General features: G+C 42.2%; 2 protein-coding genes across 2 annotated transcripts in view; both read right to left on the bottom strand.

The window, feature by feature from the left end:
- The window catches only part of Klhl32 (kelch like family member 32), a 207,043-nt gene that overhangs the window by 170,136 nt on the left and 18,349 nt on the right, over nt 1-18,558 (bottom strand). The window lies entirely within an intron of this gene.
- On the bottom strand, nt 1,651-2,193 carry LOC130888150 (host cell factor C1 regulator 1). Its single transcript, XM_057791031.1, has one exon. The coding sequence runs from the start codon at nt 2,167-2,169 to the stop codon at nt 1,819-1,821; it is 351 nt and encodes a 116-aa protein (XP_057647014.1). The 5' UTR covers nt 2,170-2,193; the 3' UTR covers nt 1,651-1,818.

Below are 18,558 nucleotides of genomic sequence, written 5' to 3'. Positions count from 1 at the left end.
TGAGGAGAATTCAGAATGCTTGTGAGAAAACTCCAAGAAAGTTGTGGCCTTAGTTTCTTCAAAACATGGGATTGTTCTAGAAATGTGTTTTTGTGCCCTTCCCTGGTGTGTCTTATAGGAGTGAGTTTACTTTAGATTATTCATTGTAACTGGCTATTATTATGTATATGTGTCCATGGAAAAATGTGTTTTGCTATGTGCAGCTTGATTAGCATGTGAGGCTTGCCTGCTGCTGTAGCCTTGTGACTCTACACTTTACTCACATGATTCCTCTTAATCCTGAGTGTATAAAGTGTCTGATGTTCTGAATACAGTTGGTTATTACATGAGACTTTAGTCTGCCTCACTTTTAGGCTCCACTCTCCCAGGTCCCACTGCCTCTAGGACAATAAACACTATGTTCCTTCTCCCTTTTGAAATAGCCATGTATGCTCTGTGCCACTGTGTGTTAGAAGTATATTCTTTTGTTTTTCATTTCAGCTTAACAGGGGGTTACAGGTAATAAATTGCCTTGAGTCTCAGAAGAGACTGAACTTTGGACTTTTAAATAGTGTTGAGACTGGGATAGACTATGGGGATTTTTAAGATTAGTCTGGATGAATTTTTGCATTATGATGTGGCTACAAAGCTATGTGGGGCCACGGAGTGGAATGTGGTGGTTTGAATGAGACTGGCCCCGAAAGGTTCATAGATTTGAATGTTTGGTCACCAGGGAGTGGCATTGTTTGAAAAACTTAGAAGGATTTGGAGCAGGTGTGGCCTTGTTGGGGGAAATTTGTCACTGGGGGTGGGCTTTAAGGTTTCAAAGACACAAGGTCCCCTCCCAAGTCAGTCAGTCTCTCTCTGTCTCTCCCTCTCTCCTAGCTCTTCCCTCCCTCCTCCCAACCTGCCTGTCTCCCTGCCTGCCTTCAGATCAGGATGTAAAACTCTCAGCTACTTTTCAAGTACCATGCATGCAGCCATGATGATAAGGGACTAACCTCTCAAACTGTAAGCAAATCCTGGATGAAACGCTTTCTTTATAAGAGTTACCTTTGTGGGGTGTCTCTTCACAGCACTGGAACAGTAACTAAGTCACCATGAGACTGGTACCTTAACCATCCCTTCTGCCATGTGCTTTGTCACCTAGAGCATCATCTGGGCACAGTTTGCAGATGCACCCTTCCATGCTGACCTGCCTTACTTCTGTCAGGGCACTGACAACTGTTTCCTTTATTGCTCAGACCTTTCTTTCCCTCTTCTTTTTTTGGGGGAGAGGGGGTCTTTTGGTAGATGGTAACCATCCTACATGTTTCCAGTGTCACTTCTTTGCTCTCCTCATGCTCCTAAAGTACCTATAGCACACTCAACAGTATAATTACCATCCTTTTTAATTCCTGGATGGGGGCGGATCTTCTGTACTATGTCAGCCTCCTTTGACTCACAAGCCTGCTCCTGCCAGTCAGTTCCTAACTGGAGGGACCACTCATTCTAGACAGTCACAGTTTCGACCATTGCCCCAGACATACTCCATCACTTCTGCTTGCCAGGTAAATTACTGGGTGATTCTGTTTACATGCAAAGGATCCACACCTGTACGTCCACTATTCTTTTTTTTTTTTTTTTAAACCTTCAACTTCTCAGAAATCTTTATTCACTAATAGGGTACACTTTCCCCTTCCCAAGCTACTGCCCCTTCCATTCAGGGTTTCTCTGAGTTCAGTATCATCTATCCTGTTACAGGGGGAAGGACCTCTTCCTTCTGGGGGGGGTCGGGGTTGGGGTTGCTGATCTTTGTTGTCCAGGAACAAGGTGGGGAGGGAAACTGGCCGTCAGCACTTAGAGCTCCATGATGTCCCCAGCTGGGGATGCAGGGTAGAAGGGACTGGGGGTATCCCCCAGCCTCAGTAGCCTGAGGGCCTCAGGGATCAGGCTCCCAGGATAGCGCCAGAGAAGCAGCTCTGGGCAAGAGCTCCTGAGTGGTGGCAGGACCTGGGGGAAAGTCACAGGGGGACTGCAGTAGGGGTGGTCATTATGTAGGCTGAGTCGAGAGAAGTGGGTGGCCATGTTCTCCTCGGAAAGAAACTGCTTGTGCAAGGGCTCCCTGGCGTCCAGGCCGCGAGCCACCCCAGTGGTGGCCCGTGGGTCCCGACTTGGGGGGCCTCGCTCCAGGGGCTGTTGTAGGATCATTACGTTTCAGGGTCCTGCAGATAGAGGGGTCACGTCCACTATTCTTAACTGTTCTTCAGGGACTGATAACATTATAAAAAAAATTCTCAAAGCAAAACGAATAAAGGCATAATGTATCTCCGGAGAACATGAGATCTTAATAAAAGATGATCCGCAGCGTGAACCATAATGTTTCCATTTGTATTATGAAATTCATTAAATGAATGAAGTGTTATACTACATATACAGAATTTTTTCAAGAATAAAACACCAATCCACCCCAAGGCATGTGCTTGGAGACCTTCTGAATCAAAAGAAAATTTGCTGTGTGAGTAGCTCCTCCAGCTGTGTGAGCGCACCCCTCTTAGGCTCTGACTTTAATTTTTAGTTCCCTCACACTCTATGAATAGAAGCATGAAATGCTTGGATCAGTTACACAGTCTTGTCAAAATAACCTAACCTGCAATTATAACACCCTGAGGTGCTTTTCTCAAACCTTCCATGAATACTTTTTTATTAAGGAATTGTGTATAGCTCTTTTGCCAATTGAAGCTAAACTCAATTACCCCCCCAATGCTTTACAGATGACAAAATGTAGGTCTCGTGCACTTTACTGGTAGATACATAAATTATTGGCAAGATAGATAATATATTCCTGAGCTAAATGACACAGGATGAACTTCACAAATGTAATTATTTTATTTCATTAAAAACTCTGCCAAAACAGTCCTTAGTCAGACAGTACAGGTCCATTCTGATCATTGGAAAGCTGCCAACTAAGAGAAAATACATAGTGTAGAGTTCCCTAACTTCTGATCAAAATGTGTCCAAATACAATTTTAAAATAGAGGGATTTAATGGTAGATTTTCAAACACGGATTGCTCACTCATCAAAGATTTAATAAGTGTTTAATATGCCTGCAGTATCCACTGAACAAGGTATAATTAGACACTCACGGGAAGTGAAAAGAACGCTTCCCTTTGAGAGCTTACAACTACAATATAAGGTAAGCCGTTCACATGTGCAGTTAGAGCTGGCGTTTTCTTCGTTGGGACTAGCTTTTCTCATCTCAATTTTTCTAAAATTAGATTGAAAATATTAATTGAAAGCATGAATTAATTTTCCCCTATCTCTCCACGTTGAGAAGCTGAAGCATGGCTTGCCTCTCCATTACAACAGGAAACGCTGTTGTTCTCAGGAACGGTTGGTACAAGTGCTTTCCACTTAATTCTTATAACAACCCGTCACTGTACAAACCAACAGCCTTTTGGCAGAGAGGGGAGCAGGAGCTTGGCAAAGTGCAATGCTGCAGGTGGAAGGCTGCAGGCTTCCATTGCCCTTGCAAAAGGAAATTCATCCCCTACAGCGCTGGGTAACCTCAGAAGCAATGGAGGATGCAGGGCAAGATGACAGCTTCTCAGCTAAGGACAGTATGCTCTGGAATAGGAAGCCTGAGTTACAGCTCTGTGAAATGAAGCTACTGGAAGACTTGGAGGCATGCTACAGTTTCCTCATAAAAATAGTGGTTCTCGGAAGTAAACTGCCTGCTATACATCTTGGTGTCAATGTTGCTTCTGTGATCCTCATGGAGTCAGTTTCTCTAAATCCCATTTCCTAAAGAGTGAAAAGGATATACAAAGGGAAGTCAATAAAAGTTGAGCTTAAGGTGGCAGATTAAGCACCATTCATTAAGATATCAATTATATCAATTGGGACACACATTCTGATTCTGGGGCTGTTACATTAAAACAAATGTTTTTTCATAATTCTCTTGAAGAAATTAAAGCACAGATACAATAATAAAGATATTTTAAAATAACAGTGAACATACAATTTCAACAACAAGAAGAACAAGAAATAAAAGTCATACAAATTACTGAAACTGGGCACATAATAAGTGACTCAGTAAAATCATAAAAAGTAAGTTCCAAACTGGCAATGGGAGATACAAAGAAAAAAGTTCAATTTCTATCAAGGAAAAAAAAATATAACTCAGGGCCTGATGATACTAACATGAGATTCTTCCTATGGACTGAAATATTTGTGCCTATTCCAAATTCACAGATCAAGCCCTATGTGGTAATGTAAGATCTGGAGAATTTTCTGGGAGACTACTACATGGTATAATATTCCATCCATAGTTCAAGACAGGTCATAGAAACTAGAAGTTCTCTGACCTCACCATGTCTGAGTCTGGTTTCTCAAAAAATTGAGAATCAGTCTTCCTCAATACCCAGCAACACCACTCTTGCGAAGCAGCAGGATGTGATCTGCCCCACTAAAAAAGGTACTGAGCCACATGGCTAACATAGATCAAAATAATGGGTTAATATAAGCTACAAGAGCTAATAAGAAGCCTGAGCTAGTGGGCCAATCAGCTTTATAACTTATAGAGATCTCTGTGTGATTTTCTTTGGGGCTTGCTGGCTGTGGGGTACTGGGCAGGACAGAAAACCCAACAAGCCAGCCCCTCATGTTATACTCTTGGGCATATACCCAAAGGAACTCTATCCTACCATAAGGGCATTTGCTCATCTATGTTCATAGCAGCGTTATTCATAATAGCCAGAACCTGGAAACAACCTACATGCCCCTCAATAGAAGAATGGATAAAGAAAATGTGATATTTACACAATGGAATACTACTCAGCAGCAAAAAAAATAGTGACATCTTGAAATTTGCAAGCAAATGGACAGAACTAGGGGAAAAAAATCCTGAATGAGATAACCCAGACCCAAAGAGACAAAAACAGTATGTACTCACTCATAAGTGGATATTAGACATAAATCAAAGGATAACCAGAGGATAATCTATGATTCCAGAGAAGCTAGGTAACAAGGAGAACCCTAAGAGAGACATACATGGATCCCCTGGGAAGAGGAAATAGACAAGAACTCCTGAGAAAATTGGGAGCTTGTGGCGAGGGTAGAAGGGGAGGGGGAGAAGAGAAAGGAAAGGGGTAGGAGAACATGTGGGAACAGGATGGCAGAGATGGGGGAAGGACAGAGAAAGAGAGCAATGAAAGATTTCTTGATTGAGAGAGTCATTATGGAGCTAGCAAGAAATCTGGAACTAGGGAAAGTCCTAGGAATTCACAACGATGACCCCAGCTAAGTCCCTCAGCAGCAGTGGAGAGGGCACGTGAACAGACCTTCCCCTGTAATCAGACTAATGACTACTTTAATTCTCAGTATAGAAATTTCATCCCACAATTGATGGAAACGGATGCAGAGATCCACAGCTAGCACTGGGCCGAGCTCCCAGAGTCCAGGCAAAGAGAGGGAGGAGCGATAATATGAGCAAAGGGGTAAAGACCATGATGGGGACACCCATAAAAACACCTTACCTGAGCTGGTGAGAGCTCACTGACTCCAGACTGACTGTGGGAGGACCTGCATAGGACCAAACCAGGTCCTCTGAATGTGGGTGACAGTGGTGGCTGGGGCAGTCTGTGGGGCCACTGGCAGTGGGACCAGGATTTATCCCTAGAGCTTGAAATGGCTTTTTGGAGCCCATTCTCTTTGGAGAGATACCTTGCTTGGCCTTAATACATTGGGGAGGGCCTTGTTCCTGTCTCAAAGTGATGTGCTAGACTTTGTTGACTTCCCCTGGGAAGCCTTACCCTCCTTGGCGGGAGGGGATGGAGGTGGGGCTTGGTTGGGTGGTAGGAGTCGTGGTGGGGGAGAGAGATGGGGGTATGGAAGGTGGAGGGAGCAGAAGCAAGGAGGGTGAGGGAACTGGGATTGGTATGTAAAATGAGAAAATGTTTAAACATAACTTAAAAAAAGAAATTCTCAAAGAACTAAAAGGTTTTTGTTTTTTAAAAGGCAGGAGAGATCATCCTTCTCTGTTGTCTACCATGTGAGGATACTGTTAGCATCCAGGCACACCTTGGCCCTACTCCTTGGGACCCTGGCACAGCGTACCACTCCTCTGCACATGGCAAGCACTTCCTAGTCTGTAAACAGGTGCAAAAGATCCCTTTAAGAAGACAAGTCCCGTCTACTCATGCTCTCTCTTCAGGCCCTTCTTCTGAAGAGGCAGGCAGGTTTCTGCCTCTCTCCCTCCCCACCCCCCTCTTTCTCTGTCTCTCTCCCATTCTCTCTTCCCTTCCCATTCCCTCTATCTAAATAAACTCCACACTCAAGCTCTGTCTGTATGGTATATTCTATCACGCACTGTGGTTTGGACCCAACTGCAGCAAAGGTCCCTTCTGCGCCGGGTCCTTGCCTGCTATGGGTCCCATCAGTGATCCTCTCACACTGTAAATCATAACAACGTCATAACAACGGTGCCCGCGACACTTAGCAGGCTCTTCTGACAGTTCCTCCTGCCTAGCTTTTTTGAGGAGTGAGAGAACCCTCTAATTTTCAATCCAGTAGGTTGCTTTTCCAACCCGGGATCGTTGGAACTCTACACCCAGCACAGGCGGAATCGGCAGCAGCCATAGGCCCCCTTCCTCCCCCACCTCTGGCCGTGTTTCCACGACTGAGGATTTGCCTCTCAACCATGGTTTCTCTCACCTTCCCGATCCAGTCTAAAGTATAAGTACTGGACAGTCACGTGTCTCTCAGGCTTAGAGCCCTTCCGACCCCTGCACACACACAACAGCTTTGGGTTGCAGCTTGTGCCCACCTACTATTCATTGTGGCCCGTGGACCTCGCAGCTGGTGACCTGAGACCCACTTGAGTCAAGGTCCATGCTGAATGCTTAAGACGCTGGAGTTCAGGCTCTAGAATAATCACGTCCTCACTTGTGGAAACTGCACCCCTCCTAATAAATCAAGCCACATAGCCACTTATCGGCACCCTACATTCTGTCAGTGATCCGGAAAGTACGGGAGGCCTCTGGTTTTTTTCTAGCTCTTCTGTTTGTCCCTTCCCTGCTGCTGCCTCTGCGCTATCCAGCCTGGGATGGCAAGTCCCTTTTCCCTGCCCACGGGAACCCACCCTGACCAAACCAATCTGCCGCAGTTCTCCCTTTGCTCTTTTCTGTCTGGCTGTAGGCTGGCAGCATATGCCGGGAAGGTTTTCTGTCTGCTTCATGTATGAAAGAATGGGTGAATGGTGTGGCCACTCGGATGTGGTTCTGACTGCTTTAAACCTATGTTTTACGCATCCTGTATGTCTGTCTTGTTAATTGCATCTGTTGAAAATCTGCATGAAAAACACATGGGCAGGCACCATCTTAGCTAAAGTCACATCAGGTGACCTAACTGCCACCTTTGCTCAGTGCAACCATGTGACTGCTTCCTACTAGCTCTACCGGCCTGCAGGGACCCCATCCACATGCCCACTCCACCTGCAGCAGATCTGTTCACTTCCACCAGCTAGGAATCTGTGAGTTTGATTTCCTACTTTCTCTCTCTCTTTCTCTGTCTCTCTGTCTCTCTCTCTCCTGTAGGGCCCAGGTCTACCCTTGTTCCTGGGGTGCATCTTGAGGACAGTTTCTGGTCAGCTAACTAAAGCATTCTGTTTGTTCCTGTGCTCCCCCTGCCCCGTCTGGTGATTAGCTGTAGGGCATTGACTCCATCATTGGTATGGTAATTTCCCACCTGCCTGGGCGGAAATCCTTGTGCAGCAGCTAGGTATACAAGGTTTTCCCCAAGGTTGAATAAAGGGCATTGGGCTGATCTCCTTATGAATGACCCAGGTCTCTTTGTGTGTTCTTTCAATCTCCAGGCCCTTGCCCGACTCGCGTACAGTGGGTGTAACACAAAATCGGGTGTTACACTCTCCTATATTGTGAATGTAAGCTCGCTTTAACTCTGTATATATGCATGTGTATACAACCTAAATTCAACTATGTATACGTGTATATGTACTTACTGTTTAAAAAAATGTATTTTAAGCAATCCTAATTATCTCTGTTCATTATATCTCCTTCTAGACTAAGGAAAAAAAACACATTTCAAATATTTTAAATTGGTATGTACTTTTAAAAGATGATTAAAAATATGGTTAGATCTGTTACTACGTATTGCAAATTTGATTCAACCTTGCTTTAAAATATATTCTATATAATGATAAAAGCTAACATTCCCAGACATAAATCTAACCTGTTAAGCTAATCCAGTTACAGTCAAACTGGAAGACTCAGGCTAAAACATTCCTCCACAACCTTTCCACTTGGATGCAGCTCTCCAGGCAGATCCTATATTATAGTTACAACTCATATATACCCAATGCACAGCCCTCAAATGCTCAGGGATCTAGGGAATATGGCATTTAAATGTTTAATTTAAAAAGCTTTGTGTAACAGAGAGACAGATTGGCTTCTGGCAGCAACCCCTATTTCCTCCAAATAAGACAGATGGGCACAGAAGAACTTCCATCTGTAACTTACCTCATCAAGTGAAAGGTCTAGCCACTGAGCAACACTGCCTTTCCTCTAAACTGCTGTAAAGATCTCTCCAGACCATGGATGAAGGGACACAGGAATTGACTGCCTCCAGTTACCTAGGGCAACACTAAGCTGATTTTCCCACAAACTCCTAATCCACAGGATCTTCTTCTAAAGCCTGCCAGGCCCTGTGCTGCCAGCTAAAAGACAGATGTTGCCCTAAGACCTGCCCTCAACGACCATGGAGGACCCCGGAGTGGCTCTCTCAGTAGCCAATCAAGTGAGTCTCTCTCATTTTTAAATCAATAACTCGGGTAAAATTTATCCTTCCCAAGATCTCTGACGCAGTTTGACGACTTAATAGCAGGAACCAAGGCTAAGTCTAGACACAATTTACCTAGTTACCAGGCTCAAATAAGAAATAAACTCACAGGACTGATTTCTCCTGAATGTTAAGGTGATGCCATAATGATGGAAAAGAAACAAGTGCTTTAAGGGTTACTTATATAAAAATGCAGAGCTTCAGATGTGAGGATCTAAGCCTGCTTTAGGGTCTAAAAAGATGTTTTGACGTGTGCAAGTTATTAAGGTGTGTACATTCATGCTATAATGGTCTGGGGATAAAAAGCTTAAGTGATGACGAAGGCGAGTGATTTAAGACGTTTGAAAGAATAAAACATGTTCCAGATTTCTCTCTCTCATTATGCTACTGTTATTAGAACTCCCAGGGTCCATAGTCTTAACATTAACCAATACGATTCTGATAAGCCATTAATCTGGCTCTGACAGAATACTATCACTACATAACTGCATGATCAAGAGGTTAAATTCTCTTTGGTTGTTTTCTAACTATAGACCTAAGTGATACTTTTCATTGTGCAAAAAAACATCTGCCACCATCATTTCTGACATGAGTATACTACCATTCCTACACAGTAAAGTTTGTATAGTTATTAAACAGTGGAAATGCTAATGGAAGTTTTCACAAACTCAAAGAATATGTGTAAGTTTCAGAAGGAGCTGAATTCAAATATTCATCTCGGACAGGTCAGATGCACCCCTCCCTCAATTACCAGGCCTTAAGAGCCTAAGCCTCCCCACCTTTCCCTGGTCCTAACACCCTCCCCCTCAATCACCAGGACCTAAAGAAATTTTTTTTCTAAACTTAACCTTGGTCCTCTGCTCTGCCAGTACCTCCCCAGGTCCAAGAGACAGCGGAGAGTACCACAGAGCCTGGACAGTAATGAAACAACCAGCTATACCAGGACATGGCAGCACCCCAGCTTTATCAGGTTCCCCCTAAGGTGATCAATGCTTCCCCCAGGTCAGCAAGAAGTAGTCTCAAAAACTCAACGCCCTCATTCCCTTAAGCTGCCATACCCAACACTTCACCTTTTTAATGAAAAAAGAAGGGAGGGATGTTAGCATCCAGGTATACTTTGGCTCTGCCCTTTGGGAACCTGGCACAGTGTGTCACCTCTCTGCACATGGCAAGCAGGTCCTAATCTGTACACAGGTGCAAAAGGTCTCTTTAAGAAGACAAGTCCTGTCTGTGCACCATCTTTCTTCCCATTGTTCTTCTGAAGAGGCAGGCAGAATCTCTGCATTTCTCCCTCTCCTTCCCTCCTCCCTCCACCCTCTCTTTGAAACTTTCATCTATTCTTAGATATTTATTAGACTCATATGACGGGAAAGCTGTTTTGAACACAGCAGGATGAGGGGATGGGGTAAGGGTGGGGTGAGACACTGAGAAAGATAGAAAAAAAGGAAGAGCAAAAGACAGAGACACACAGAGAGTCAAGAGAGTGACAGAAACAGAGATGAAGAGAGATAGATAGAAAAAGAGAGAGAGCAAAAGAAAGAGACAGAGACACACAGAAAGAAGGGAGTGATAGAGATACAGAGAGAGACACACAGAGAGAAAACACAATAGAGCAACCAAAGCACAGAAACAGGAAAAAAAATGAAAGTATAAAGAGAACTAAATATTTATTTCTAGGCTGGGAGAATTCTTAGTTCAATCCCCAGTAGTTCAAAACAAAGAAATAATCAATGTAGAGTTTTATACACAAATCCATTTAAAGAACAAAAAGATTGTTTCACTCTTGCAAAGTACTTGCAATTATCTCTTAAAGCATTGTCTTCCAGGAAATTACTAAGGATGTTTTCTATTCAAACAAGGGGATATTCAGAAGATAGAAGACATGATTTAGGAATCCTGAAACTGAACAGGAGAAATAACAGAGGAATCTCTAGGATACCTGAAAAGAATGCCCCACGGCACACCTAGGAAGAAAACCACACTAGAGCACTTCAGGCATACCTGGGAGACTCCCTCCTGAAGTAACTGGAAAAATTGATCAGAAAACTGAAAATCCTGCAGAAAGGTATTCATGAGAGACTACAGACAGGCTTTAGAACAGTGCAGCCTTAGATAGCTAAACAAGGGCTGAGAGAAGTGTAGAAAAACTGATAGAGACATCATAATAGTGTATGTAAGTCTAGAGAAAAGAGATGGGAGGTGTGCAAAGGTGTAACAGAATTTTTCACCTATATTTTTTATTCCATCATAGAAAAATCTATAGAGCTAACACAAGGAAATTAAAGAACATGTAATTGGTCCCATAGGCATGTTACTGGGTAACAGCACTGTGAACATACAAAGGATAGCAAAATGAGTTATATATAGCTGCTACTTCTTATACTTTTTACTTTTCTACAAAAAGAGAATTATCTGCTCTTGAAATCATGAAGCTATAATTCTGTCAAAAATGAAACTAAATTTAAAACTATATTACAATTCCAAGACTATATAATTTAATTAGCTGAATTATAATTAATGCAATTCAGAAGAGTCACAACTAAATGAGATAACCCAAAGAGCACATCATTTCTCAAACACATATTAAATATTATCTTGATGAAAACGAGATTATAGCAATGATGATGAACCGGAAGGTATCATTTCCTTTTGATTGGATAGAGTTCCACACTTCTACATCAGTCTCTGTTTCCTTCCTATCTTGCATAGCTAGATATTGCCTTGCACTATAGTTAAAGTTTGGGAGGATGATGGTAGAGAAATCGGTCACAATATCCCTCACACTTCTTTGGCACCTACTCAAAGAGACCTTGAAGTTGGCACAAAGCAACATAACACATTTTCTTCCTGCCACTGTCCCCAGACAATGCTAAATTAGTCACTGACATTAGTAAAACCTTAGCCCAAGTTCATGTGTATGAGGCCACTGGTGATATGTCATGTGTGTGAGGCCACTGGTGATATGTCATGTGTGTGAGGCCACTGGTGATATGTCATATGTGTGAGGCCACTGGTGATATGTCATGTGTGTGAGGCCACTGGTGATATGTCATGCAGACCCATGCTTTTTCAACTGCTTGAATCCAGCATGGCTTCTCTATTTGTTATAGACTTCAGAAATTTCCTGTACACACAAGCAGAGCCTGTCTACATCTGACTGTACCTTTTTCTATTATTAATAAAAACTATAAAACAAATTTTAACTTTAAATTATAAAGCTGACCATTTTAAGCATATACTAGATGACAGGAATTTTTTTACTTTTTAAATTTTTTATTGAAAATAATTATTTTTAGAGAGTATATTCTGATCATGGTTTTCCTTCCCCTGACTCCTCCCAGATCCTCCCCATGTACCCAACTCCATGCTTTCTTTCTCTCTCTCTCTTTAGAAAACAAACAGACAAACAAACCAGAGTATTAAAAAAACAAAAACACAAAACTATTTAATAGGAAACCATAACATACAAGCAAATGATCAGTAAGATGTAAAAAAAAAAAAAAACTGCCCAAAAGTATATGAGATAAGAAGTCTACAAAAGCACCACTGAGCCGGGCGGTGGTGGCGCACGCCTTTAATCCCAGCACTTGGGAGGCAGAGGCAGGTGGATCTCTGTGAGTTCGAGACCAACCTGGTCTACAAGAGCTAGTTCCAGGACAGGCTCCAAAGCCACAGAGAAACCCTGTCTCGAAAAACCAAAAAAAAAAAAAAAACAAAACAAAACACCACTGAGCTCATTTTGTGTTTGGCCCTCTATGACTGAGCATGATGCCTACCCTTGAGTGTGGTTTATAAACCCAGTGAAACTCTATTGGAGAAAACTAATTTGTCCTTTAGAAGGAAATGTCAATTGGAGATAGCTTCTTAATTGGGGGTGGGGGCTCATGCCCACTCCCATTCTCCCCTCTCAGCACTGGGACACTGAATGGCTTGAACCTGTGCAGGTGCCGTGCATGCTGTCACAGTCTCTGTGAGTTCCTATATCGGTCACTGAAATTTTAAACTATTTATTAGGTGGGAAGTACATTTTTGCTACAAAGCTACATTCAAGACTCAAGAACAGCTACCTTCAAAAGTCTACACAATACAATATAATTTCCCTGTTGTCACCTCATGGACATAGGTTATTATAGAATCCCAAGCGAAGTGTGAGAAGTACATGAAATGGTCTTGTCGCCCACTTATCAGCTTTATCAGTCACTATGACATATTGGATTGCTGACCACTTTCTCTGTTTGACTGATGCTTCATCCCTGACTTGCCCGAGCTGTCACCTGCTTGAGAAAACCGATGGAAGCATAATGGAGGAAGCCTCAGAGTCCTCTAGGCTCATGTAGGTTTTCAGCTTGGGTGACAAACTGGAATATTTTATCACCTATACTACCTGGCCAGAGTTAAGAAACTTATGCAAAAATCTTTTAGTACTAAACATTGTACTTTACACGTAGAGCTTCTAAAATTGTGAATAAGGAGTGGCTGGGAAGTCTAGATTTAGTGATCAGTCCTTTACCTATGTTTTTGATAAGACACTGCCATACTCAATTGCATATTGGGTACTTTTCTTATGGCTTCCACAAGCTACCTAAGAGAAGCAACTTAAGGCAGGAAGGACCCATTCTGAGTTACAGTTCAAGCGTACACTCCTTCATGGTGGGAGAATCAAGGAGGCTGCAGGCGGTTACACTGTATCCATAGTCAAGAAACAGAGAAGAATGCTTCTACTCAGTTTGTTTTCTCAGTATTGTACCACAGACTATAGAATGATGTTGCCCTAGTCCATGGGGGCAGTTCCTACCTCAATTAACCTAATCTAGGAAGTCCTTCACAGATACATGTCTTGTCTCCAAAGCAAGATTAGATCCTGTCGAATTGGTGGTTAATAGTAATCAGCCATCACAATCATATTTAACTGCTTTTATACTGCAACAGAGCTAAACAGTGGTAGGAGACCCTCCCACCCCAGCGCCTACAAAGCTTAAGGCACAATTTGATCCTTTGCTGCAAAAGTTGCAAAACCTTAATCTAAGTCACACAGACACCCTTCCTGTTCTCCTTGATATAACTGTCCATTTTGGGATGTCCCTAACATTTGGCTGTGATGGATTGAAAGAAAATGGCCCCCATAGGGAGCAGCACTACTGGGAGGTGGGTGTGGCCTTGTTGGAGGAAGTGTGTCACTATGGGGGTGAGCAGAGTGAAACAGTTCACTTCCTGTTGTCTGCAGATCAAAATGCAGAACTCTCAGTTCCTACTCCAGTACCATGTCTGCCTGCACACCGCCATGTCCCACCATGATAATAATGGACTAAACCTCTGAAACTGTGAGCCACTCAATTAAACATTTTCCTTTATAAGAGCTGTCATGGTGTCTCTTCACAGCAATAAAAACCCTAACTAACACTAATGGTGGCAGTGAAGAAGACACTATTAATCTGTATTAGAGCTATCCAATCACTTATGCTAACTTACGCTTAGCGTCACAAACATGCAAACTCTCTCAGACAAAATACTTGTTTTTCTGTGAAAACAGACATGACTGGTTACATAGCAGATTGTAAATAGCCACACAGCAACCACACATTCACTCATGACCTCACTAAGACATTCACTCATGCAGCATTTAAATTATGTTATATGCCATGAACACACACAAAGGAGTAGGATTTAAAAGATCTTGCAGAGCAAGTGCCTGGCTTTTTATTTTATTTTATTAACATGACAACTGATAGGGTGTCATTCCGACTTTAATCTTCCTCTTAATAAAAAGATGTAAGGGAGAAGAAAGGGCGTGGGCACGGGGCTGAATTCCTTTAGCTGTGTGTTAAGTGATATAGTAACTGAATTACAGAGGCCACATGCCATTTAGTCCTGTGCCACCATGAGGCTGCTTCCTAGAAGGCTTGTCATAAAGTTACTGTGCGTAAATTGTTCTTATTTGTGCAATTCACAGACCTTTTCCCACAAATGCAGAAATCCCAGATACCTTCCAATGCATATTTCTCTCTCCAAGAAAAGGTACCCTAAAAGCTTTATAAAATATCTGCACAATCCCAACAATCTCAAGAGAGAAATGCTGTTTCATCTTTACTACTTTAAAGTAATACCACCTTAAAGCCTTGACCTGAGGCCCAGTCCTTGACACCTGCAGGAGCCCCTCACCCAAGAAGGGCACCATGAAAGGGTGTAGGGAGAGAGCCTCTGAGGAAACTTTCGTATACTGCATGTGGCGGTACTATTATTATTTTTTTTCAATATAAACTCTAACTTCTAAAAAAAAAAAGAAGAAGAAGAAGAAAATCAAAAACTAAGCCCCTAAAAGACTGATTTTTGACAAAAAAAATAACTGCTAGGGATTTCTCAGTTTCCAGGCAATATCACGCTGCTTTTCTTCTTATAAAAGAGCAAGCAGCAATAGGAGGTACTTTGAATGTAATGAGCACCTGAAGCATTGAAATCAAAATTTCATTTGCCAAAAGGAATACAATATTGATTGGAGCAGCACAGTGGTCTGAATAGCAGTGACCCCTTCGGCTCATATATTTGAATGTTTGCTGTCTAGTTCACAGAACTGTTTAGAAAGAATTAGAGTGTTTGACCTTGATAGAGGAGGTGTATCATTGGGGATGAGCTTTGGGGTCTCTAAAGCCTACGACAGCTCCAGACTCTATCTCTGTTCCCACCCCACCACGCTTCCTGCTGTAGATCAGATGTGAGCTCTCAGGTACTGTTCCAGCCTCGTGGTCATCTACCTACTGCCATGTTCCCTGCCACGGTGATGACAGACTCCCCCCTCGGTACTGTGAGCAAGCCCCAATAAAATATTGTCTTTTATAAACTGCCTTGGTATCTTTTCACAGCAACAGAAAAATAAACCATTAAAACACTAGGGACACACTGAGTTCTTCCCCTCAGTTATAGCATACTACTAGTACATTTGAGAAATAGTCAAATTTAGGGGAAAATAAAAAGAGTAAAGCTGTACTTTCTGAATCACAACAGCAATTACAACAGGATTTTTTATTCTTTATTTTTTTTCTTTCCCTACATCTAGGATTCAACCTAGTATCTAAGGGAAGTTAGTCATGCACTCTGCACCTAAACTTAGTCCGAGTTCTGTTTTAACTTTTTATTTTCAGGCATGGTATCATTAAGGTATCCAGCCTGGCTTTGAACCCGAGACTCTTCCTGCTTCAGAAGCTTAGATTACAATGCAAAAATCATTAGTTTCAGGAGAAAACTTTTAAGATAACTATCTCACAAAATTAAGTAAAACATGTCATTAAGAATTTGTATAACCTTGCTATGATTCAGTCAAGTAGAAAGCATTATTTTTTAAAAAAAAAAAAGAATAAAATTACCAAATAGTGATTGGGTCAACATTATGTGGAAAGATGGAGGAAGCAATATAAGTGGACCCCAAATCTGAGTCACCTAGTAATGACAAGTATAGACAGCTGTAAGGACAGTGGAGAGAATGACACAGGAAGACTAATTACCTAGACCTGGTAATGGGGGCAGGACTCTGGTGAAGGGACCTACACAAGATTTTAGGAGTATTCATCTATTTGAAAATATCCATCAACTCCTAATAGGTATCACTCCATCTAGGACAAGCAGTTTAAAACTGTCTCCATTCTCACGGAACTTACACTCTATCAGGAGCCATTTTGTCCCCCAAAATTATTATAGGGATCATCGCCCTGAGGAGTTTACAGAGGGCTCCACTTCCCAATTGTATTGAGAATTGTTTTATTGGCAGAGCCTATCCCGCACCCAATTAACTGTCAATAGAGAGCTAGCTGTTAGCAGAACCCGCCTCACACTCTAATTATCCAGAGAACTAGGTGTGTCAACCTGTGAACTCTTGAGCGAGGAATTGTGACCTGACCAATTGTAACCTCCTGACCGACGATCCTGCCCCCATCCCAACCCAAACTCCTCATCCAGAGGATATATAAGCTGTACAATGACTCTAATAAACGGAGGCTTTGACAAGAGCTATGCTTGGCCTTCTTCCTCTCTCTTGCCCATGTCTTTTCAGGTAGCGCCTCTCCGGGACCCTGGAATAACTGACCAGCCAGGCGGATTACAATCCCTAGACTAATGACCCACCAAGGAGGGAGAAACAGCATAAAGACGAAGGGTAAAACAATGGATCACAGAGGGCGCCTGCAAAGAACCAGAAAAGCATAGTGAGATGTGAGCATTGCAGTGGCTACTCAGGTTCAATAGTCAGGGAGGGTTCCGAAGAAACGAAGTTCTGAAGTATCAATTATGCAAACCTCAAAATATTAAAGAATAGTCCCCAGGTTAGAGACAAGAAAGTTTTCCACATTGTCTCTTTTGCTGAGAAATGTTTTCAGTTGCGTGACTCTGGGGCATGAGTCAGAAGAGGAGGAGGAACAGAGTAGAGTCTGTTTTTGTGGATCAGTCAATAGGCTAGGGTGAGCTTGGTGTGTGGGAGGATGAATCTCGGGAGTGTGCGGGTGTCTGGGGGGATAAAAGGCTGTCAAACCCATGTTTGCTATTTCACAATGGCTGAAGTAGCATTCTTCCCGCATCAGCCCCAATTCTCTCGGTGCACAAGTTTATAACCAAGATATTCTTGAGCTTTGTTACAGTCTGTAGATAAAACTGATGAATATCATTAGTAAACAAATCCATCATGTTTTTACAGAAATAAAAACCTCTCAAAGGACATGTGTGTAACTATGGCTTTGGTAGTGTGTACTCCAGAAAAGAAGAATGACACACATAAGCGCACATCTACACACAACAAATTCCCCATCAGTGTTGTACAAGGAAGTAAACATTTGCTCCGATGCTGACCCACACCGTCCAAGAAATACATCCATTGGGCTTGATTCTCTTTACAAGTCTGTGCTGTCTGGAAGAGCCTGCACCACAGATTTGGCAGGCATGTCCGAATCCTGCAGAACTTGATAGGATTCACGCCAAAACCTGGAGTTTGCTGATTTTCCAGATCTTTGGAATTGTAAGTTATATAGCATTATGGTGATCAATGAAATACCAGAAATGACTCAACTTTGCATGATCCACAGCCTCCATGAAGGGCTAGCGAATCCAGATACAGGGATGAAGCAGCAATATTTTAAAAATCAACAGATAAAACTAAAGTCATGGAAGCTACATCAAATCTCCAAAAGAAACTGTTTCCCAAGTTAAAATAAAAATATGTCGAGTTGTTGTTGATGAGAGACAACAACAGTTTTAGTCTGTAGAACTATTCAATAGAGGGCAGAAGCCACACCCATCAATCATCTATAGTAATAAGAAGTATCACATTATCGTTATATCTAAGAATTTAAGGCAAAGCACAATTATTCTTCCAATGAAAAAAAGTCCTGTCAGGCCATTAAACGATTTTCGTTCTGCCACAATTTGATCCTTCTCATGAAGACTAAGTCCAGATGACTATGCTAAATAATACAACCCCAGAATATCTTCTCCTGTGTGTCAAGGTGTCTTATAGATCCTGTCACCTAGCAGTTCTGGGAGGCATTAGAAAATCAAGGACAAACCTAACACAGTCCTTAAAACTGTAAGTCATATAACTTCTCCAGATCATTTTGCCTTTATGAACCAACATTTCTCCTTCAGAGTAAAACAATATTTCCCCAATACTTCTACTGAAACTAAATTAAACAGTAAATTTGCAGGCACATTCTAAAGAATAAGGCATAATATAAGTATACAGCATCATCAGCCATTTTAGCACTGTG

Source organism: Chionomys nivalis, chromosome 16, assembly GCF_950005125.1.
Source record: "Chionomys nivalis chromosome 16, mChiNiv1.1, whole genome shotgun sequence".
Lineage (NCBI taxonomy): Eukaryota > Metazoa > Chordata > Mammalia > Rodentia > Cricetidae > Chionomys > Chionomys nivalis.
This window is presented reverse-complemented; position numbering and strand designations above follow the sequence as displayed.